The sequence below is a fragment of the Dermacentor albipictus genome, chromosome 5, assembly GCF_038994185.2.
Source record: "Dermacentor albipictus isolate Rhodes 1998 colony chromosome 5, USDA_Dalb.pri_finalv2, whole genome shotgun sequence".
In the NCBI taxonomy this organism is placed as follows: domain Eukaryota; kingdom Metazoa; phylum Arthropoda; class Arachnida; order Ixodida; family Ixodidae; genus Dermacentor; species Dermacentor albipictus.
Window position 1 is genome coordinate 160,436,678 of NC_091825.1, and position 24,499 is coordinate 160,461,176.

The following is a 24,499-nucleotide window of genomic DNA, read 5'->3' on the forward strand; positions in this document are numbered from 1 at the left end:
ACGCCTCACTTTTTTTGCATAATGAATCCTTACCAACTCGCTCAACTTTCTGTCGTTCTAAGCTCCATAGTGCCTTGTGCTTTATTATCACCGCATTTCTCTTCCCCTTTACTGTTATTGTTTTTTCCTGTGTTTCCACATATCTATTGTCTTCGTTTATCCATATACCAAGGTTCTTATATTCTTTTACGCGAGCTATTTCCTGGCCCTGTATTGTTACTGTCTGTTCGCTGTTTTCTTTGAATGCCATAATACCTGATTTTTAATGCTAAATTTAAGGCCTAGCTTATCGCCTTCCTGTCCACAGATATTAGCTAGGCGTTGCATATCACTTTCCTTGTTAGCTAGCAACACAATGTCGCCCGCATCGAACAAACCTAGAAGCTGTTGCTCTACTATTGTACCCGCCTGTTTGTATCAGAGATTAAACCCGATATTACTTCCTTCTAGCGCCCTTTCCATCTTCAGCATGTACGTCATAAACAGCAGTGGAGATAAAGGGCACCCCTGCCTCAGTCGTTTGTTGATATCTACTTTCTCCTCGCTCCTCATCCTTTTCTATTCAACGAAAACTGTATTTCCTGGGTAAATCTGTTTCAAAAGCTGCAGAAAATCGTCGCCTAAGCCTTCCCTTTCCAGAATATCCCACAAAATGTTGCGTTCAACGTTTTGATACGCTCCTGTAATGTCAAAAAAGGACACATATAACAATATACTTTCTGCTCTTGATATTCCAATACATTGAGTATGGACAAATAAGTTATCATCCAAAGGCCCGCCTATTCTGAAGCCAGGATTCTGAAGTTGTCCCGAAATGCCATTATTTTCTGTCCATGCTTGCAGCTTTAGCTTAACGGCCTGCAATTTCTCACCTGCATATTACCGATGTAATGGTCAACGGTCCATACGAGTGAGTTCTAGCTTTCTCCCCCTTGCCTTTATAAATTAAATTAGTCCTAATTTGTCGCCAACTGTCTGGTATCCGTCTATATTTTAAACTTGTTTCTACTGTTTTCTACAAAGCTTCCTTACTTTTTGGTCCTAGTTCATTAATCAGCCTAACGAGAACCTCGTCTAGCCCTGTGGCTATGCGCTTCGGGATTTTCTCTTCGGCTTTCTTCCAGTTGAAATTTGTCACCACCAGCTCCTCTTCCATGTGGTTTTCTTTCGTGACCCTTTTTCCTCAACTACAACCTCGTCATTGCTTAGGAAAGATTCAGCTGTTACTTTTCGGATGCAATTTATTGCCTTCCCTTCCAATTTGTTTCCATCTTCGTCTAGAATGTGTTGTAATGTTCCAAACTTCCTGCCTAATAATTTTATGTGGTTTCAAAATATTCTAGGTGCGGCCTGCTTTTTCTCACGTATTTCTGACAACGAACGTCCACTTTCACCTTTTATCTTTGCTTGTACCAGTATTTGAACCATAGATTTTTTTCTCCCGGTATATTTCCCATTTCTGGCTATTGCATCCTGCGGCAACTGCGCTTTTTTCACTTGCCTGTGCTCTCGGGATGCTTTCTGTCGTTCGGCGATCGCTTCTCGTGTCTCCCTGTTCCACTAGCTTTCCAGTTTGTTTGTTTTTTTTCCTATACAACGAGCACGTTACGTCTCTTTTCGTATTTCTGTCGTTATTAAACTTATAAGCTCTCCATATTCCCACTCTTTGCTTGGCCATTTGCCAAGTTCTTCCTCGACTCTTGTGACTAATTTTGTTATTTATTCAGCATTCAAATTTGGACTGGCTATTCTGCGCTCATTGTCCTCTTTCCCAACTCCATATCCCATTTTAAATGTGATGCGTTTATGGTCACTCCCTACGCTACTATAAGCATAACATAAGTATAATAAGCAGGATGCACGAAGGGGAACGCCATCTGGTGGTGTTGCAAGAAACCCAGCGGTGCGCGAGCAAGACCACAGCAGCAGCGGCAGGAAAATTGGAAGGAGTGGCAAAGAAAGCTTCGCTTTAAACAAGGGTGGCGGTGGTAAGCTTCGAAGCTATAGGAACTCGCGCTCAGAAGCCGAGTGTCCAACCCACTGGGCTATACACCCATGCTTGAAGAAGGTAAATATATCTGAACCGTATGAATGTGTTTTACCTGCGGTACAAAACAAATGTCAAGGGAGAACAGTTTCTATGAAGGCTTTGTTGAAATATTTGGTATTGTGGAACAAAAGTCATTTCTAGGACCACACGTGGGCCCGTCTTGGAGCACTGTAGGCATCAGGAAAATTCCAATTTTACGACAATGTAATTCCGAACACGCCACATCACCGATGCGTTTCGTTGGTAGCGAGTTGCGCCTTCCGTTAGGACGTTACTCCTCTGTAGAGCGCTGCTTCAGCGCTTACGTCTGACGCGCGCTGATGCACGTGCTCACGCCAATATATAGACGATAAATCAGTGCAGACTGTCTTTCGCGGGAAAACGGTAAGCCTACAGCCCATTAAAATGTCGGTGCAGTCAGGTCCATTCACTTCTCTGTAAAGCACTGGTTTAGGCGCATACATCTAAGCACACGCTAATGTACGTGCTGACGCTGGTCAAACGCTCCTGTAATGCCTAAAAAGGCCGCTTTTAACGGTCTCCATTTTTACTCTCAATATTTCTATACACTGAGTAAGGTCAAATAAGTTATCATCCAAACGCCTACCTCTTCTGAAGCCATTCTCAAGTTTTCCTAAATGTCATTATTATCTGCCCATGCTTGCAGCTTTAACTTTACTGCCTGCATAGCTAACATGCATATTACCGATGTAATGGTCAACGGTCTATGCCAGTGAATTCGATCTTTATCGTCCATAGATTGCAAAGAGCCCGTCAGTTGAGTTGACATACCCGCTGCTACAGAGGCATTGCGTAACTAAGGAGTACAGGAAACATACGTGAATATCTTTGCGAATATATCTCAAGATTTCATAGCTACTCCATTCTTCCTAAAAAATGCGTATAAATACCTGTTAAGAAGTGGGTCAGACAAGGATATCCCATATATTAAATGATACTCACTCTATGCCTAGAAAGTAGCAGGTCTGAAGATTATTATGCAGAATATTACGGCAGTCTCCAATAGCCCGGCACGGGAACGAGAATTGCGGACTAACAGCGAGCCCGTAGAAGCACTTTAGAAGCATGTTTATGTAGGCCAGTTAGTCACAGGGACCGGATTATCAATCCGAATGAAATCTACAGAAGGGCAGAATTGGTTTGGAGCACATAGGGAAAGTATTACCTAGTCATTATCGGCAGCTTACCGCTATCCGTGAAACGTGTGCAATCATTGTATTCTACCATTAGTAAAATATCGGGCATAAACTTGCCGGTCGACAAAGCTTGAAATGAAGTTAAGGGTCGCGGAACGAGTCGTTGAACGCAAAAATTACGGACTTAACTCTAAGAAACAGGAAGAGAGCGGTGTGGATTAGAGAGCACATGGGGGCAGTCGATAGATTATGGTTGATCATAACAGGAAGAAATGGAGTCTGCTTGGTCATGCTGTAGTTAACCAGTGGTCCATCGACTATAAGAGTTTCGGAATGGTGCCAAGGGAAGGGAAGCGCAATTGAGGACGGCATGTAAATACGTAGTGGGATAAAATTAGGAAATTGTCAGCAGTGAGACACGATATAGGGGTATTCGGCGATCTCTGGAAGAGAGTTTCGTTCTCCAGTGGACATACAAAAGGGCTGCTGCTACTGCTGGTGCTGCTGATGATGATGACCTATCGTAAAAGCATTCAATTTCCTCAGCACCGTTATGCCGCTGCAGCCCGTTCATGACGTCATGTTGTTGATTAATGCCCTAGCTCTTATAGTTTGAAATAGCGAAAACGAATCCTTTATTGAAGAATACGGTTAGTAAGTAAAGTAACAATAATTATTTAAACAATTGTTTAATTAATTAATTAATTATTAATATATTATTCAGCTCATTGGCCATTGTGAAGTGTAGTATATCGTTGGTGATATATAGGTGCACTCGGTATACTGTGAAATAAGCGAGATCTAAATTTTTATCTCCGATCTCAGTTTTGCTTAAGTATGCAAACATAACCTCGGTGAATTGGACTAATTATTATGGTCTCGTGCGTGTTCCCACATGTTTTAGCCTCGTCCTCCACTACCCTCCCCGCTCCTTTTCAGAGCGCAGCCTGTCTCTGCGGCAAGCGGCGGCGGCGTAACCGAGCGAACGCGCACGACGGCGAAACGTGAAAGAGCGAACGCGGAGCGGCAGACGAAGAAAGACGCGAGCCGCGAGCGGCGGCCCCTTCAGCGCCGCGCGCGTGGGAAAGCGGTTTCGTGCGGGCCCGCCTGACCGCTCAATGCGCACGCGTCTCTGCTGGACGACTCGTTTCGCACTATCGTCTGCTCGGGCTCGTTTGGTGTGCTCGGTTTGGTCTCGTTCGCGCTTGTTTCGATTGTCATGGTTTGCGATTGTTTTGTAATCTGATTGCATGCGCGACGCGAATCGTGTAGTACTTTCAGGAAGCCAAGCGGCGCCAGCGATTACACTGGAACCTTCGACGAATCACGCGTAAAAGCCGACGTGCTTGAACCGCAGATCAGATATTCGATGATCGCCGATTCTACTAGATTCTCTGTTAAATTCTTTGCCTCAATATATTGCGAAATGAAAACACGTATAGAGCTACGCGAAAATTTCGCATCAGGGAGTATCGTAATCGTCGGTCAGTTTTTTCCTTCACATCATATAGAATTTTAGGCCAAACACGTGTCCCCTAGGCGTCCCTAGCGTGACGTCTCCATCACCGAAATGTTTAGCGAAAGGCGGTGAACGCCGTCTACAAACATCTTTGTCTCTGCTTAAGTTTTCCCGCTGCCTGAGAAACCGTGTATTATCAACTAGGTGCCGCAAATTATATGTCGTACAGACTACGTGTTTAGAAGAAGCCGATGCGTACATTTCCATAGGATCCGCTCATGGAACATTCTTCGCTGAAGTCCGGGAAGGCCCTTGATAGCATCCCCTTCACGCATGGCACCGCCTGCAATGTTGTAGACAAAATATTTTTCAGAACTTGCTTTCTTAACAGTAGAAACCACAATTATATATTTATTAAGTTGTTGTCAAGAAGAGCTGTCATCTGAAAGGAGTTATCTGCTTTAACAGCGTAGCATTATACTGCAATCAGTTCTACAATAAGCAATCGATGTTCTGAGCTGTACGCAGCTTACCTTTCAAAACAATTGCCTTTATTGAACAACTTGAATAGTGAAGTTCAAAAAGGCGACTGGTATGTCGGTTACTTTAAATAATATACTTGCCCACGACTGAGTCTTTCTTCTTCTTCAGAATTGCCTGCGCGAGTCGTAATGTTTGAAGTATCACAATGCCTGCAAGGTGGCAAAAGATGAATACCTGAGGCAGGCGCTCGTTACTGTTCCTTTAAATCATGTGCGAAGCACACAGGCGTGCCTGCAAGCAACACGTGGAGAGCAGTGGCCACTGACTTACACGACCCGGTACGCTATCACACGTGCTCTTAGACCAGCTGTGCAACCGAAGTCAACGACCAACCCCTCGAAGATGTTATTCATCACGGCGCTCCTTGCGTACTGCTCCCCGACCGGGTCCGCTACTTTCTGTCAATCTTGCGCTCCTGCACTACAAAGCACAAGCTGCACTGCTTTCCACCCTCAAACCAAAAGCCTCATAGAACGTCTCAAGCCAACAATCACTGACATGCTTGCCATGTATGTAGCTCCCGACCACCATGACTGGTAGGCTGCTCTGCCCTTCTCGAGGTTTGCATACACTTACTCTCGTCACGACTCTGCGGGCTTTCCTCAATTTCATCTTCTGTAGGGACGTGATCCAACGGTACTTCTTGACGCGCCTTTTATTGATGGTCTCGACACCACGGTGCCCGTGATGCCATTCTTATAGCTGCGGAGGCACGCCGAATTGCCCGCTAGCGTCTTGCCACTTTGCAATAAAAGCAGCGGCGCACCTATGAAGCCTGATATCGAGACGTCTGCTTCACCCCTAGTGTACATTGTCCTGCTTTGGAACTCATCACGGTTCGTTGGCCTCTCGGAAAAGCTGCCTTTGCGTTATGCTCTGGTCCATACCGTGCAATGAGGCATCTGACGTCTCAAACGCCGGGCGAGGGTCATGCTGCCAACGAAGACAACGTCGTAAACTATGAAGAAGAGGGATGCGCTTAGAGTTCACTCACCATATGTGTCGCTCAACCATTGTACATTACCTGTATATATAGTTGTGTTTCTGTAACAATATATTCTGTGGTACACATCGAGGAATACAAAATGCTCGCATTTCCCTTAGTATTCATTTTATTAATTTTATTGCGCTGACTAGTTATTAGCTACAACTTCAAGTATCTCAGCAACGTGTTACATCAGACTCAAACTTTCGACAACGTAAATATGGTAAGCAAAGTATTCCCGTTGGTGTTCGGGTTCCAAGCAGCCAAACCACACTTGCCACAGGGGCGCTATCACAGACGATTGTGTGTGTATATATATATATATATATATATATATATATATATATATATATATATATATATATATATATATATATATATATATATATATATATATATATATATATATATATATATATATATATATATATATATATATATATATATATGCATGCTCACTATACAGACTGCTCGGGTAAGGTGGGTTTGTTGCGCAACTCGAAGGAATGTCATTTTGGAGAGCGCCAAACACTGATTCTTGGCCATCTAGCGGGTAAGGACGGTATACGGCCCGATCCAGCGAAGACTGCTACTGTGGAAGCCTTCAAGCAACCTCGCCATGTAAAAGAGCTACGCAGTTTTCTTAGACTTTGCTCGTACTTTCACCGGTTTATTCATGGATTTGCCAACATCGCGCATCCGCTGACATGCCTCCTCCAGAAGGGCGTTCCCTTTGATTGGACTCCTGAACGTGAGGCTAGTTTTCGTAAGTAGAAGTTTCTTCTAACGTCCCATCCAATTCTTCGACACTTGGACCATGCGGCTCCCACAGAAGTTCATACAGACGCTAGCGGTATTGGCATCGGTGCTGTCCTTATTCAAAGCATCGACACCAAAGAACACGTCGTCGCCTATGCGAGTCGCTCTTTAATTAACTCCGAGCGCAACTACACCGTCACAGAGCAAGAATGTTTTGCAGTGATTTTCGCAGTTACAGCGCTTCCGGTCATATATGTACGCGCCCCTTCACAGTGGTGACAGACCATCATATATATATATATATATATATATATATATATATATATATATATACATGTTATGATATCATATGAAGTAAACAAACATTGATGCCGAGGACAACATAGGGGAAATTACTTCTACTTACTAAATGAAATAAAAATTTTAAATTAACGGAAATTAAGGTGGATGAAAAACCAACTGGCCGCAGGTGGGGAACAATCCCACATCTTCACATCAAAGCATATGTTATGAAATATCAAGCTCCAGATATTACGAACGGGCACCCAGGACTCTGGAGGTAACGTGGGCCTGCCGATCTGGAGATTGACCAGTGGATATTGCAGCGCATCGTTGACACCAGTTGAAGAACCAACTTACGAAGAAGCACTTTAGAGAAGGGAAACTACATTCCACAGTGATACAAAAATAAGAAGCGGAAGCGAATGGAACTCGCTTGGGAACAAGACAGCGCTGCTCAAACAGGACGCGGAAATGGAATTTTATTTTAGTTATTTGCGTTACCTAGCTCAACTTCTGCGTAACTGCTGCTGATGCAGCTACTTCGTTGTTGAACTTTTTTAATTTTGTAACATTGTACTTTTCATTCTGTACCAGCTTTTACTTTGTCTTGAAAAAAGAAAGACAACAGTATGTTTAAATAAATAAACACACAAATAAATAAATAAATAAATAAATAAATGTTTGGTGGTCATGGTGTTTGCTTTTCTTACACCATTTTATTTCATTTAGGTCGTGATACCTTTTTGGGAAACAGCGGTTCATGCACAGCAAGCGTCACGTGCTGTGATCAGCCCAGTTAGATCGGGGAAAACGAAGGATGACGTAGAGCACACCATCACAGTGGCTGCCTAGCCAAGACTCGTAAACGCGGGCAATTAGACATCTTGCAATAAACACTTCTACTGTATAGCAAAGGAAACACTGTTATGGAGCTTACATATACAAGATGAAAAAAAAAATTGCGCGATTTTTATAAAAGCCTCCTTTACCTTCTGTGCTTGAGTAAATTCAGCGAGCTGTCAAATTCTCGTTAACCAGTTGTATGCAACAGCATAGAATATAGCAGCGCGTGTGTGTAGGCCAGTTGGCGATTCATAATTTGGAAAGTTACCACGAGGAACGTACGAGGAGAAGGAAGTTTACCGCTTCGTGTTGTCCCTTTCTTCGTCTCGTGCGCTCCATGCGGTAACTTCTCAAATGGCGATAATACACAGCCCGCGTATTATATCGGCGGAGACCAAGATGCAAGCACCCACCGTGTACTCCTCCCAGTGCTGCTTGAGCACCTCCATCACGCCGACCAAGCTGATCAACTTCACGTTGCAGGCCTTGAAAACTGGCGGAATAAAACAAGAAGTGCGCGCAAGAGATTGTCAATTTTGGTTTTCTAATATGTTTTGGTTTGTGTCTTCTTATCTTTTTCTGGCGAGCGTATTTTATAGATATGTTACTGCGACAGGTGTTATGGTTTGAATCTCAGGATTAATCAATCTGGACGTGAATCTCGGACGAGTCCTTGCCCGCAATCCTCGTAGCCAACATCTATCACAACACACGTTCAATGCATTAGTTCCTCGGCAACATCTGAACATGATTGGAACATCTATTGGAGCATCTGAACACGACCGGAACAACTACCGCAAACATGTGCAACTGTACAAAAGTGAAATTTAATCAGCGAAGGACAAATTGTATAACAGCGAGCTTTCACACATGTTGAAAAACAATCCTAAAAATTTTGGCGGGTTGTTAATCCAAATTACAGTTCAAACTCCTCAGTATCCATAAATAAAGAAGGTAATCTTCTTACCTCCCTTCAGGTAGCGGAAGAATTTAGCCAGTTTTTCTGCTCAGTATTCCCTCATGAGAGCCCCTTACCTACTGACCTACGATTCCCAACGCTGCGCTCAATTATGCCTGGCACAACTGTCACGCCAGAAGGCGTATATTTTACCATGGACCGTCTCCCTAGTAACTCGGCACCCGGCTCCGATGGAATATGTCCCAAATTACTCAGAATAGCAAAGCCTACGATATGCCCCATCTTAGCCACCGTTTTTCAGCAATCAATAGATACGGACTGTGTCCGAAACGACTGGAAAATTGCGCATGTCATACCCGTTTTCAAATCTGGTGATGCTTATAACACGTCAAATTACAGACCAATTTCGTTAACCAACATCGGCTGCAGATTAATGGAACACATAATCTCATCGGCCATCATGAGCCAAACACAAATTTTACCTACGTGGTTTATAAGGTTCCTGTATCCGTATATGAGCGTCTTATTGAATTCGACAGACTCTTCAGCTTCCCTTTAATGACATAAACAACAATCTGAGTTCTACGTACAGATTGTTTGCAGATGATTGCGTGATATAAAGACATATATATATCAAAACATTTATTTAAAAGAAAAAAAATGCAGAAAGCGAGTGGGTGGAGCCCCTAGTCCAGGGCCCCACTGGCTTGAGCGGTCCGCCGTGCTTGGTCGAGAAGCGCTAGTTGCATCTCCCGATCCTCGCTGGCGAGCCAAGTCTCCCACTGCTCCCTTCCGGAAAGTTTGCCGGCTATTTTTGGTGTATTAATTTTGGGTGGCCTGTTCTGGCAGTCCCACGTAATGTGGGCGAGAGTTGGCCGGCCTCCGCACCAAGGACAGCGAGCGCTGTACAGCGTTGGGTGAATGGCATTTTTCAAATAAAGGTTTGGAAATGTGTGCGTCTGTATTCGGCGCCAGTCATGCCTGGATAGGTCAGGGTGTGGTGGACTGTACTTTCTTCGCTCGCGCCGCTGGTGCTCAAGGATGTCTCGTGGTAAAAAGGGGTTTTCGTCAGAGTGGTCGGCCGCTCGGTTGACAAAAGCACGAGCTGCGCCGTCCGCTCTCTCATTGCCCTCGAGTCCTGCGTGACCCGGGCACCAGATGATCATGTGTTTATGCGTTAGGTTGGATCCTAATAGGTGAGTGGTGCTGTGTGGTAGCCTCCCGGTGAGGAATAGTCTACATGCGACTTGGGAATCTGTAAGAGTTATCGACGATTGTCCCAGAGCGTCCTTGAAGTGAATCCGAAGGCTCATTAATTTGTCTTTATATAGCTTCAGCCATCGCGCTAGCTATATAAAGACAAATTAATGAGCCTTCGGATTCACTTCAGTTACAATCGGACTTAGACAAGATTAACAATTGGCGCACGCAATGGAAAATGGAAATTAACATCTCAAAAACAAAAGTCGTGAGATTTACCACAATATCTGACATCGAACCTTGCCATTACACTCTAAACAGCATGACCGTATAATCGGTACCTCTAATAAATTATTTAGGGATCCATTTAGCATCCAACCTTTTGTGAACATGCACATAGATACGGTTATTAACAAGTCTTCTAAAACACTTGGATTTTTCAGATGCAATGTGCGCTTAGCTAATACAGACAAACATTTTAGCATACGCCACATTAGTGCGCTCGCAGTTGGATTACGCTTTTTTGATTTGGAAGCCGTACCAAGCATATTTAAAAACAAAATTGGAGTCTCTTCAGAATAAAGCCGCTCGATTCATATCGAAGAACTACTGGCGTACGGCAAGTGCGACTGAAATAAAGAAAGCTCTCAAGTTACCTTTTCTTGAAAGACGTAGAATGCTTTCCATTCTGTCCTCTTTTCACAAATTATATCACAGCCACTCTTCCTTTGCTATGTCCCGTATCACGCCAGCGCATCGCATATTCCCACGCATTGACCACCAACTGAAAGTCGAACCCATCTTTGCTCCCACTAATCTCTTCTTCCATTCGCCTCTCGTCCTCGCCATCCGTCAATGGAATCTTCTGCACCATTGCATCTGTCGTTGATTACGAAGAGCTGCAACCTTCATCCGTCCCCTCCCCCTTCATATATATATATATATATATATATATATATATATAGCGCTACTCACTGTAAAAAATCGAATGCTTGTTGATGCTTGTTGCTACCTGTCTTTATATTCTGAGTTTTTCTTTTCCACATGCTGTTAACGGCCAACGACTTCTGTACACATCGTAGTGCTGCGTTGCTTTGTGCTTAGTGTTGTTTCCCCACACCCCCCTATGTAATTCCCGGCCGGGCCTATAGGGTACTTGAATAAATAATGTAGGTATAGCGTGTACTAGAATACCACAACTGTTGGTGAGCGCGTTGCCTTGGTGCAAGTTAGGCGTCACAAGCCATTAGTCACCCCAGAGCCACGAGGACGTGTTCGTCATGTGTTCATTGGTCAACGCACGAGGTTTCGGACTAACGCGCAAACCAACCGCTAAACGTCAATAATAACCGTATTCCTTGTATTAACTGTCAACGTGGAGAACGTTGAGTTGGTATTTTTCTAGAACAAAGAGCAGGCCGTGCCAGACGAAAGCAGTCGAGAGGGAAATAAGACACCATGGCTTCTGCGCACTATTTGAGTCTAAGGCCCAAACAATAAAACGTTCCTTTCCTTCGAGCGCTTCCTAACCTTACGTGAGGCCTCCTTACAGCGAAGGACCGATGGAGGAAGCAAGCATACTCTGAAAGCTCCCTTCCCCCGTCCTCACGTAAGGAGCGGTTGCCGCCATGCCTGCGTTCGAGATTATCTCTTAAAAGCTTTAGGCGAACACCAGAACTCCACTATTCAATAAAAAAGGTTGTATCGCCGCACAATCTTTAAGTTGATGAGCTAATATAGAGAAGCGTGAACGCTTTTTTCTAGTTTTGTTTACTAAACCTAAAGAAGTAGCGCATTACGGTGCAAAACTTGATGTGCTCCAGCAACGCTGGTACGCCGGCGTCGTGCAACGCCAACGCCTAGCAACGCTTCCATGCCGCACGCGTGACTGAAACGAACGTGCCTGGCAAACCGTACCGTGCTCGCGCTTCTCCGAAGGTGGGCGACAGCGCGCATGCGCAAGGAAACGTCACGTGGTTAAGCAGTGAGGCGAAGCGCTCGTTCAGGGCCAGGAGCGGCGTAAGGACGCATGAAGGTAGCTTGGCCCAAACAATAAAACGTTCCTTTCTTTCGAGCGCTTCCTAACCTTACGTGAGGCCTCCTTACAGCGAAGGACCGATGGAGGAAGCAAGCGTACTCTGAAAGCTCCCTTCACCCATCCTCACCTAAGGAGCGGTGGCCGCGTGCCTGGGTTCGAGATTATTTCTTCAAATCTTTCCGCGAACACCATTATTCTATTAAAAAATGTTGTATCGTCGCACAATCTTTAAATTGAATAGCTAATATAAAGAAGCGTGGACGCTTTCTTCTAGTTTTGTTTACTAAAGTTAAAAAAAAAGTTGCGCATTACAGTGCAAAACTTGATGTGCTCCAGCAACGCTGGCACGCCGGCGTCTTGCAACGCCTAGCAATGCTTTCATGCCGCACGCGTGACTGAAACGAACATGCCTGGCAAGGCGTACCGTGCTCGCGCTTCTCCGCAGGTGGGCAACAGTGCACATGCGCAAGCGAATGCCACGTGGTTAAGCAGTGAGGTGAAGCGCTCGTTCAGGGCCAGGAGCGGCGTAAGGACGCATGAAGGTAGCTTTGGAGCTACCTTATGCTGAGGAAGCACCAAGGAAGCCTTCACCGAGGGCCCCTCAGTAAGGAAGCTTTCAGAGTGACATAAGGTAGCCTCACCGCAATGAAGGCTTCCTTAGTGAGGTAAGGAAGATTTCATTGTTTGGCTGAGGAAGTACCAAGGAAGCCTTCACCGAGGGTGCCTCAGTAAGGAAGCTTTCAGAGTGACATAAGGTAGCCTCACTGCAATGAAGGCTTCCTTACTGAGGTAAGGAAGATTTCATTGTCTGGCCCTAACTCGACCCTACCTGAGCTCCTCGCTTTTTTTCCTTATTCAAACATGTACAACGCTATATTTTCATTGTGCACGCCCCGAATGCATTTGTGGGACATTTTTTGCATCACAGTTCGCTAGACACGCATACGTACGTATGCGTATGCGTGAAAGAGCAAAACCTCAATGGCTTCTTCGGCTCTGAAGAATGACTGGAAAACTCTGCTTCGAAAAAGTTCGACATGGACATAGGCAACCGACGAGGACGAACAATTCAGAGACAAGCGTCCTTCCTCGTCGGTTGCCTGTGTCTGTGTCGAATTATCTTGAGCCGAGTTTTCTAGTCAGCACAATTCAGCAACTAGCACAGCAGTCAGACCTTCTGAACTCGCCACATTAAACACAGAATTTCGACAAGTGCTTCAAAAAGCGGAAGTTTATCAGTTAAGCTTCAAATTTAGAAATTTAAAACTTAGCAAAAATTCAACTTGATGTGATTACTCTGTAAATTGCTTCTGTTTGGATGTCCAAGGCGGGAAAAATATTTAATATGCCCCATTCTGAAGCCTATGAGCAGAACTCCCGTTGAGCTGGCGTGAAAATTTTATCTAATTCTTAGACTAACACATCATCACAGAAGCCCGATATACGCTCTCTACCCGGATGACAACTGTTTCGACATACCTGCATCATGTGCCGGTATGTCATCATCGTCATCAACAGCAGCCTGGATACGCCCACTGCAGGGCAAAGGCCTCTCCCATACTTCTCCAACTACCCCGGTCATGTGCTAATTGTGGCCATGTCGTCCCTGCAAACTTCTTAATTTCATCCACCCACCTAACTTTCTGCCGCCCCCTGCTACGCTTCTCTTCCCTTGTAATCTATTCCGTAACCCTTCATTACCATCGCTTATCTTCCCTCCTCATTACATGTCCTGCCCACGCCCATTTCTTTTTCTTGATTTCAACTAAGACGCCATTACCTCGCGTTTGTTCCCTCACCCAATCTACGCTTTTCTTACCCCTTAACGTTACACCTATCATTCTTCTTTCCATAGCTCGTTGCGTGGTCCTCCATTTAAGTAGAAAACTTTTCGTAAGCCTCTAGGCTTCTGCCCCATACGTGAGCAGTGGTAAGACACAGCTGTTATGCACTTTTCTCTTGAGGGATAATGGCAACCTGCTGTTCCTGATCTGAGAATGCCTGTCAAACGCACCCCAGCCCATTCTTATTCTTCTGATTATTTAAGTCTCATGATCAGGATCCGCGGTCACTACCTGCCCTAAGTAGATGTATTCCATTACCACTTCCAGTGTCTCGCTACCTATTTTAAACTACTGTTCTCTACCGAGACTGTTAAACATCACCTTACTTTTCTGCAGATAAATTTTGAGACCCACCCTTTTGCTTTGCTTTTCCCGGTCAGTGAGCATGCCTTGCAATTGGTCCCCTGAGTTACTAAACAAGGCAATATCATCAGCGAATCGGAAGTTACTAAGGTATTCTCCATTAACTCTTATCCCCAATTCTTCCCAATCCAGGTCTCTGAATACCTCATGTAAACACGCTGTGAATAGCATTGGAGAGATCGTATCTGCCTGCCTGACGCCCTTCTTTATTGGGATTTTGTTGCTTTCTTTATCGAGGACTACGGTGGCTGTGGAGCCGCTATAGATATCTTTCAGTATTTTTACATATGGCTCGTCTACACCCTGATTCTGTAATGCCTGCATGACTGCTGAGGTTTCGACTGAATCAAACGCTTTCTTGTAATCGATGAAAGCTATATGTAAGGGTTGGTTATATTCCGCACTTTTCTCTATCACCTCATCGATAGTGTGAATACAGGTCTATTGTTGAGTAGCCATTACAAAGTCCTGCCTGGTCCTTTGGTTGACAGAAGTCTAATGTGTTCCTGATTCTATTTGCGATTACCTTAGTGAATACTTTGTAGGCAACGGACAGTAAGCTGATCGGTCAATAATTTATCAAGTCCCTGTTTTATAGATTAAGATTATTTTGGCGTTCTTCAAAGATTCCGGCACGCTCGAGGTGATGAGGCATTGCGTATACAGGGTGGCCAGTTTGTCTAGAACAATCTGCCTGCCATCCTTCAACAAATCTGCTGTTAACTGATCCTCCCCAGCTGCCTTCCCCCTTTGCATAGCTCCTAAGGCTTTCTTTACTTCTTGCGGCGTTACTTGTGGGATGTCAAATTTTTCTAGACTATTCGCTCTTCCATTAGCGTCGTGGGCGCCACTGGTACTGTATAAATCTCTATAGAACTCCTCAGCCACATGAACTATCTCATCCATATTAGTAAGGATATTGCCGGCTTTGTCCCTTAACGCATACATCTGATTCTTGCCTATTCCTAGTTTCTTCTTCACTGCTTTTAGGCTTCCTCCGTTCCTAAGAGCATGTTCAATTCTATCCATATTATACTTCCTTATGTCGCTGTCTTACGCTTGTTGATTAACCTTGAAAGTTCTGCCAGTTCTATTCTAACTGTAGGGTTGGAGGCTTTCATACATCGGCGTTTCTTAATCAGACCTTTCGTCGCCTGCGATAGCTTACTGGTATCCTGTCTAACGAAGTTACCACCGACTTCTATTGCACACTCCTTAATGATGCCCAGAAGATTGTCGTTCATCGCTTCAACACTAAGGTCCTCTTCCTGAGTTAAAGCCGAATACCTGTTCTGTAGCTTGATCTGGAATTCCTCTATTTTTCCACTTACCACTTACTCATTGATCGGCTTCTTATGTAGCAGTTTCTTCCGTTCCCTCGTCAGGTCTTGGCTAATTCGAGTTCTTACCATCCTAAGGTCACTGCAGGACGTGCCCGCTTTTTAGCACTGTATATGCTTCATTTGTCCTCCTAACTTCACTGAGCCCTATTATATCCCATTTACTGCCTTCTAATTCCTCCAATAGCACTGCTAGACTCGCCTCACCAGATAACGTTATAGCGTTAAACGTTGTCAGGTTCTGATTCCAATAGCGGCCTGCCCGGAAATATCAAATTAATAATCATTTAAAGAAGTAATAAATACAGTACAACAAAATAGTTTTTGTCTATACATAGCACCAATACTGAAATATCCCAACGTTCGCAAAGAAATGTATTTGTGCTATGTATTGTTCTCCCACTCCTTTTAAGCTGTTCCACGTAAATTGCAGGACAAGGGCTTTCGCGTATAGGCTTGGGCGAGTATGTGCATTTCTAGTGTTCAAATGGTGTCAGCAAAACAACTTTAATGTCTACGAAAGCTGGCAATGAAGTATTATCGGAGGTTTTCATACAAAGTACGACACCTGCCACTACGCATGTGCAGCAGAACAAGCCGCTTTACATTATGCCCCTATATTTTCCAGAATTTAAGGTGCAGCTTAAACAAGTGTAGCAGTTCAGCCTAAGCATACACTGAGTGCACACAATGCACTGTAGTTCAGTTTGTTCAGCCATTCCCAACGTTCGAGCACCATAGTTCATTTTTAGGATCGAAAAGGACCATTGTTATGTGATACTAGTGGATCAGTATTAGCATACTACACCATGCATGCCAGCTGTAAGAGGGGAGTTAATAAAATATAAACGCCATGCAAGTGATCTTGCACGCGACTGCGACAAGCAACGTCTTCCCGGTGTTGCCAGTATGAAGGTAGCAAATGCGCACCGAAACTAGTGCGACGCATGTTTTAATAATTTAAGTTGACGTGTTTTACTGTAAAGAGCAGCATAAAGAAGTTCTGTAAGTCTTGAAGTATTGGTGGCGAGCTCCACCATTGGAAAAGCTGGCGCCACCGTTGGCGTGACGTGGCAGGAGAGATCACGTGGACACGTAAAAAAAAATGGCTGTGGCTTAGGCAAGGTTAAGCCCAGGATGCGAAGCATACTAGCCTTTATTTTAGTTGTTGAACCACTGTTTAGCCTGGTGAACTGCTGTTGCTTGGCTATATTTGGTTCGGCTAGACGAAGAAACAACTCATGCATTACTGCTTCGCCTTCAAGAGTGGAACGCGACAGCGTTCCCGTCGACCCGCCAAGGGGTGTAAGACAATGGGCTACAGGGCAGCGACTATGCGCCCCGCATTGGACGCGGTGAGCGTCGAGCAAAGCAGCGTTCGGCGCGGCAACGAAATGTGCGCCTGAGCAAGAGACGCACGCCTTAGAAACAGCTCGTTTCTAAGGCAACACCGCATTCACTAGAGGCGCTTTTGTACCGCTTTGAAGCATCGTACTCGTGGCTCAGTGGTAGCGTCTCCGTCCCACACTCCGGAGACCCTGGTTCGATTCCCACCCAGCCCGTCTTGCAAGAGTTGAGCCAAAGCCACTTCTCCCATTTCTCTATGCTTCTCCTCTGTCGTGACGTCACGGTGTCACGTGGTTTCATGGCGACACCGCCGCGCCTGAGGAGCTGGGTTGAGCTCTCGTAATATGCTTCGCATAAAAACGTGCTTGGGCAAGTTGGTTCACGCTTGAAGTAGTAAAGGCAAGGCGCAGAAGACAGGACTCAAGAAGAAGAACACAAATGACAGGGCCGGTCTTGTCGTTTGTGTTCTTCTTCTTGAGTCCTGGTCTTCTGCGCCTTGCCTTTAGTACTTCTCGGACACAGCGGCCGCGTCGGCTGCTTCGGAAGCGCCGAAGCGAACTGAAAACGAGTTTAAAGACTCACTTGCGTTGCGGTTCTGATTAAGCGGTGAGGTTTTGCCGCCTTAGGTATCTGCGTGACAGCCTTTGAAAGCACTTTAATAGGTAGTGGCTGCTTTTGGAGGCGCGCAGAACACATCTCGGTGCCGCAGTGCCAGGCGTACACAACGGAGCCTGGCGGCAGTCTTATTCACATATAGCCGCAGGACAAGAAGCTGCGTGAAGCTTGGCTCGCGAAACTTAGAACCGCCAAACAGCCATCGGCTACAACTCGGGTATGCAGAAAGCACAGACGCGAGGAAGATTTCTGCTACGGCGTCGGGACTGCGATGTTCGGTGAGTAGCAGAAAACGCGCACGAGACGCTCGCCCGCGTCCTCTGCCCGGCTAATGTCGTGAAGCTTTATTTGGTCTATGAACTTGTTGATGCTAGATTCTGGCAAGTTCACTAGAATGGAAAGGGAGCGTAAAGAACCACACTAAAGGCATGTCACATGGTCATGTTTGTGTTATGAATTAATGTAGTGGATTACGAAAAAGAAGCAGCGGGAGATCGCACGTTGAGAAGACCGATAAACATACAATACGACGCAACTTGAGAAATAATATTGAAATGTCCAAGAATTTAGAAAAAAAAATTGAATTGTCGCGACGGCACATCATAGTTACCGTAGGCGTCGAGGGTTTTATAACGAAATTATTTTTGAACAGCTCTGATAGCGTCCACGCGACACGGGTTGCTTGTGTATTGTCCAATGATCATATTCTGCGCCCTAAAGCTCACGGCACGGTGCGAAAACGCGCTCCCAGCGAAAGGAAAACATTGTGCGCGGACACGCATGCAGACGCGCAGTCGGTCGCTGCGAACCCGTGCGATCACTGATTTGAGGCTTCATTTTCTTATGCTCCATTTGGTTATGCAGACAGCCCACTATAAGAAAACATTTCACATACTTTGCTCTCAGCGTTTACCTACCTTTTACGCAAGAAGCCGGTTCGGGAGACTCCATCGCGGCGACCGCGCGCGCAGTGGCGTTCACTATATGTATTCGGTAAAGAGATAGCGCCTGTAAACGATTCTGTGCTTTCTGTTTGCCCAAGATTACTGTATCGACAGTCAAAAACTTCCCTCGTTTTGAGAGTACCTACATAAATTTCCAGGAGGGCTGCAGCGTGGTGTTTTTATTGAGCGCCGTAAGCAAACCCTATGAGGAGCGCGCCTCGTGATCCCTCATATACTACGCAAAGGAGGCGCTTCCGACAGATGGCGACTCCGTAACTCCTCGGCCCCAATAGAAATCATGTCAATAACGAGCGTTTTCCCTTCATTCTGTTGTTGTTTCTTTATCCATGGAGTGGCATGTACTCACCTTTCTTGCACTGCGGCTGCAGTGAGCCAGGGTTGATGCTCATCAAATTCTTACGCCACTCGGCGAAAGTGACAGCGCAACAGGCTTCGGCGAGCAGCGCCAGGACGCATGCGAGCCCAACGGCGGAACGGCACGCCTTCATTGCGCACTCGGAGCGAAGCAGACGGACCAAGCGCTGCACTTCTTTCACACGGCCGATGTATGTGTCGCGCGGCAGCCGTGGGCTTCGTTCACTTATACGTGCACTTACGACAGCCAGTAGCGCCGAAACTTTCGCCCCGACCCAATGGATCAATGCCAAAGTGCGCTCTGCTTAAAGCGCAGAAGTCGAACAGAGCAAATAGCGCCTGTGTTCCCTCTGCACGGATGACGGATGACGCGTCTACCATTGTCAACCTTCGGTGCAGCATTTTCAAATTGTTTTCTTCCTTTATTTCGTTTTTTTTTCTCCTTCTTACAGAATTCTGGAGTACCTGACTACAGTGCACTCAGAAGGGAGAGAAAAGCGAATGACGGAATGCATGAAGGCCCGCTCCACTCCGCTTTGTTTTCTGCGTAGTGCGCTTCAATATGTCTGTCGATGCAGGTGCTTTCGAACTGGAGCAGCAACTAGCAAAACACATTGCCAGTGATTAGCAAAGTTCTCATAGACTACGCTCCTTTCAATTGACTCTCTGATTAGCCGTTTGTAAAAGAAAGTTCGGTCACACTACCAAAAAGAGTATGTATACAACCAACGCCGAGATGAAAGACAAAATTATATGTCATACGAAACCGCAAAAGAGAAAAACTGAGACACATGAAATGTGCGCTGACGTCACTGTGTACGTCAACGTCCGCCTCGGCGCACGTATGCACCGAGGTGGGCATCTTTGTGGTTCTTCAACACAGTGTTCAGTGGTAAGAGATGCAAAGTTTCCGGAACGCTCGCACTTAGCCAAAAACTTAAATCTGAATGACACCCTGCATTAAGATTTACTCAGATTACTCATATTCAGCTACCCATATTTTACTGTGAATGCCGTAGAAAAATCCTCCGCTCCGCATACGCTTTCGCCCTGTGTTCACCGAAGAAGTGCGATGAAGGAGCGGGTTCAGCTAGGTTGAAACATCACAGTTTTCAATAGGCGTCACGGCACTATTCGGTGGTATACGCTCGGTAAGCTTACGGCCACTACCTTCCATTGTCCAGGGCTCGCCTCAACGACCTCGTAACTTGTGGCTATGTTCTGTTCAACAGCTAATAAGAGAAAGACGTGACAACTCAGGGAAAATCACCAGTCGGATCGCGGCAACGCAAACCACAACGAGACGGCGAACGCGGCGGCGCGAGGACTAACCAACCGTGCCACTGCTACTACGGCCGACCCGTCGTGGTGGTGGGAAACCAAGGACAATATGACTTCCTACAACGAAATTGTGAAATGGTACCGACTACAGCGAAGGACTATGCCGCCACCTTATCCGGGCTTGACCCGTAAGGAGGTGGTTTTATATCGACAACTTCAAACGGGGTCGTTATTCACCCCGGTGCTGATGAGGCACGTGTGTCCAAGTGCTTATGAAAGTGAACTGTGTTGTGTGTGCCGAAAGGAAAGAGCCACTGCAGCTCACATCCTTTGGTATTGTGCTAAGAATCCGCACGAAGCTGCGACGATGACAACGATCCCGCCGCGGCTCGAGGCCGCAACGAGGTGCTATGACCAAGATGTCCAAACCCAGGCTGTCCAGCAGATCTCGGCGGCCCTCGAAAGGCAACGACCGAGCGAAACTGGAGGGAGGCTGCCACCCCAAAGGAGGGGCAGGCGCGGTCGACCAAAGGGAATAGTGCGGCCGCGGCCGAAGTAGAGGCGCCACACGCCGCGAAGACGTCATGGCCGCGTCACGGTAACACCTCCCTAACAGGGGAAGGCTAACCGTTCTGCAGGCATTCACAACAAAGTTTCTTCACTCACTCACTCACTGTACCGTAGCCAAGGCGTAAACATCTTCAGTCTGGGAACACTTCCGCGAAACGCCACTTTCAGCATAGCACTGTAAAAGCAACTGACTCTATAGACGGTATTCTATAGACGGCATGACTATAAGCTTCTGAGCTCATAAAATGTGTGAATAAGAAGGACCTGTAGTTCTTTTAAATTGATAGAAGGCTTGATATGGTAAGTCAAGCGCGTTGTGTGACTTTTTGTGTGTTCAGTACGCTCGCATTCTTAAGAAAAAGTATGTTGAAGTGTTACCTCGAGATAGACGACCAAAAAGGCAATAGGGCTTCTATCTGGCATAACTTGATTAAAATGGTGAACGAGGAGAAACCGAGGGGCTGGATTTTTATTAGTCATATCATAAGAAGCCAACAAACGCTACCACCAAGTACAACGTAGGGTAAATTACGTGTGCTTGATATTTGAAATAAAGAAACGATAAATGGCTGGAAACGAAACTGGATGAAAAAACAACTTGCCGCAGCTGGGGAACGATCCCACAACCTTCGCATTACGCGTGCGATGCTCTAACCAATTGAGCGACTGCGACGCCGTTTCCCCACCCACTTTCTTGGGTATTTATGTTTCCTAGTAGAACCGTGGGAGTGCTAGGCAGCGCCACCCCTCGGTTAACCCCTATCTTCTCGTTTATTACATAACGAGGGTCTCGAATCCGGCAACATTGATGCCTTCAGGTAGCATGTGTGGGTTTATTGACCGGTTTCCTTCACCCCCCCCCCCCCCAAAAAAAAAGACCATGTTCTCGTGAAGTCTGCGGTAGAAAGGATGTTCCACATCCACCGCCAAGGTTTGTAAGTGGTTGCGCTGGCTAGCAATCCCAGGGTTCTACTAGGAAACATAAATACCCAAGAAAGTGGATGGGGAAACGGCGCCGAGGTAGCAATGCGAAGGCTGTGGGATCGTTCCCTATCTGCGGCAAGCTGCTTTTTCATCCACTAAGATTTCCATTACATAATCGTTTCTTTATTTCAAATATCAAGCACAAGTAACTTCCCCTATGTTGTCCTTTGTGTCAGTGTTTGCTGGCTTCTAAGGACTTCATTATAGTGCTGTATAACATGACGAGTATCAGCCAAGCTGTCATGACTGCATCGCCACACATGCGCAGAGCATCTTTGCGGGTGGCGTTTTTCCTTTGCTAAACTTGGTTACATGTGTGCGCCTCTCCCATGTCCACCTCTCTCAGCCCTGCTCTAAAGACTTCAAGCTCCATCGGCAGAAATGTCTGCTGCATTCGTAACGGCACATGTCATACACACGGTGATACTCTTTTGGGTTCTACGGGACTATTTAAGAATCGCCGGTGATATATAGCATAATTCTTGTCCTTGAGCTGCATTATTCGAAAAGGTGGACTTTACGAGCACGAAAAATTGAAACACATATGCAACTAATTAACTTAAATTCATTGCCTGATCTTTTAATTAATTACATTACGGCACATATTGCAATTTACGAATTGTAGCCCGTTAATTTGCAAGGCATAGCCACTAAAAAAGAAATTTTAGGAATTACACCAATTTCGAAATATTATTCTGAAAGCGCGGGACAATATTTATGAGTTTTCCAGTTACTTTTTAACAGAACGTGTTTTTATGCATTGCAGCACAAAAGCAAGTGGAAGAAAAGCGCATATTTGCGGCGAGTTTGATGGCGCTTGTCTCCAAACCGACGTAATTCTGGAAATTCATTCCAAGTGGATTCACCTTGCAAACACACGGGCTACAATTCGTAAATTTCCATATGTGCCGTTAGGTATTTAAGTAGTAAGTTGATTAGCAATAGTTGAAAAATTAGGTGAATATGCATTTTGGTTTCTCGTGCTGATAAAGTCTACCTCTTCTAATACACCTCAATGACAAGAATTATGCTATCTGCCCCAGGCGATTGTTAAATATTCAGGGACACTTAAAAATTATCACCCCGTATAATGCAACAACGCCTCACTGCAACTGTTGCAACAGGAGCAAGCGGAAAACAAATCTAGAAAGTGCCCTTCTTTCTCAGTGTTGTCATTTGAAGTTGGTTTGCTAGCTAGGACGCCAGTATTATTACATCCGTCGCTAGAAAGATGATGTCTGCGACGCGTCCGTCATGATGGTGCGTAGAGTTCGGCGTTACAATTTCGGGCACAAGCCATCAAGTCTGTCATATTTCGACAAATACTCAAAGGACAAGCTGCGGCAGGCTAAGCCATTGAGCCGGTATTATGACCCTTCAGTATGCAATATCAGGACGCCCTTTCATGGGAAATGTTCTGCTTGTGAAGCACGCACCAAGGTGCTCAATATGAACACAGAACGGGGTCTATAAACACGCGTGCGTTAACCTTGCACGCGCCGAGCGGCTCTCTCGCTTCTCTCTCTCTTCATCGACACGCCCCCTCCCCCCCCCCCCCCCCGGGCCGTAGATATGTGTACACTGCAAGAGGTTGAATTGTCTGTTGCGAGTGCGTTTGTTTTGCCTTGAACGTTGAAGTCAATCGTACATTTTACAGCGAAGCTGTTAGCCACTACTTGGTCGGCATTTTTCGTGCCCGCCTCCGCCAGCACAAATGTGGGCCGATGCCGGCGGCAGTGCAGGGCCAGGAGCAGTGGCTTGATCGTGCCCCCGTAAGGCAGACGCTTCAAGCAGTCAGCAAAGTGAAGCGAACAGGGCACGCATTCTTTGGAATCACGCATACAACGCACAGAACAGCATACGTTTCAGTAAAGAACAAGCACAAAACCAAAATCCGAACCGCATAATTGATGACAAGGCACTCCTGATAACAATGGGAAGCACGTAGCGCTCGCCGCATACAATTCCCGGTAAAGATTGCTGTTGCGGAAACTGCCGCGCCCACAGCAACTTGCGAGGTGGGGAGTGACGTCCCTAGCCTTTCGCATACAAAAGAACCAACCTAGAAACTGAATTTAACGCTGTTGCAGCACCGCAATGGGCGACGGCGTGCTGTCAAAATTAGCATTACTCTAATTTACCATTACTACAATTACTTTAAAGAAGTAAAGAACTGCACAAACCCTTCACAAGTTATAGTGGTAGTTTTAAAGAGCTTTGCTGGACATCTACTTTCGCAGGGCCGGGATGAAGAGTCAAGTTTTTTTTCTTTTGGCATTCTTGTAAAAGTGCCTTAGAAAATAAATAAGAAGCTTCGGTGCATAAATAAAGGCGAATCAAGGGCCGAATGTACCTTTACTTTGGTGGTTATGTGTTGGTATTAAATGTAACAAAGAGATTCTTGTACAAAGGAATGAACTATGCATATAAGAACTTCCATATTTTGATCACAAGCAATAACTAGCACGAAGAAAAGCACTACCATACTTAATATACCCTTATAAGTGTCCAGGCTGCTGACTGTTTTCTAGAGAATTACTCAGCGATAAAACAAATTATACCTAAATGTTCTAATTGCAGCATTGCAGAATTTTTTTAATA

The 24,499-nt window shown here is 45.5% G+C and overlaps 1 protein-coding gene across 5 annotated transcripts in view; it reads right to left on the minus strand.

Annotated features, from left to right (window-relative positions):
- Positions 1-24,499, minus strand: part of LOC135916348 (uncharacterized) — a 60,891-nt gene that overhangs the window by 15,698 nt on the left and 20,694 nt on the right. For 4 of the 5 annotated variants that reach the window (XR_011514688.1, XR_011514687.1, XM_065449704.1 and 1 more), the window contains 2 exons: positions 8,492-8,571; positions 4,926-5,009 (listed from right to left, as the gene is read on the minus strand). Coding sequence is in view for 3 of the 5 variants with exons in the window: in XM_065449704.1 (XP_065305776.1) it covers positions 4,926-5,009; positions 8,492-8,571 (164 nt within the window). In the remaining 2 variants the exon portion in view is untranslated. Of the gene's footprint in view, positions 1-4,925; positions 5,010-8,491; positions 8,572-19,055; positions 19,254-24,499 lie in introns of those variants that run through there. The other variant, XM_065449703.1, reaches the window with a different exon arrangement.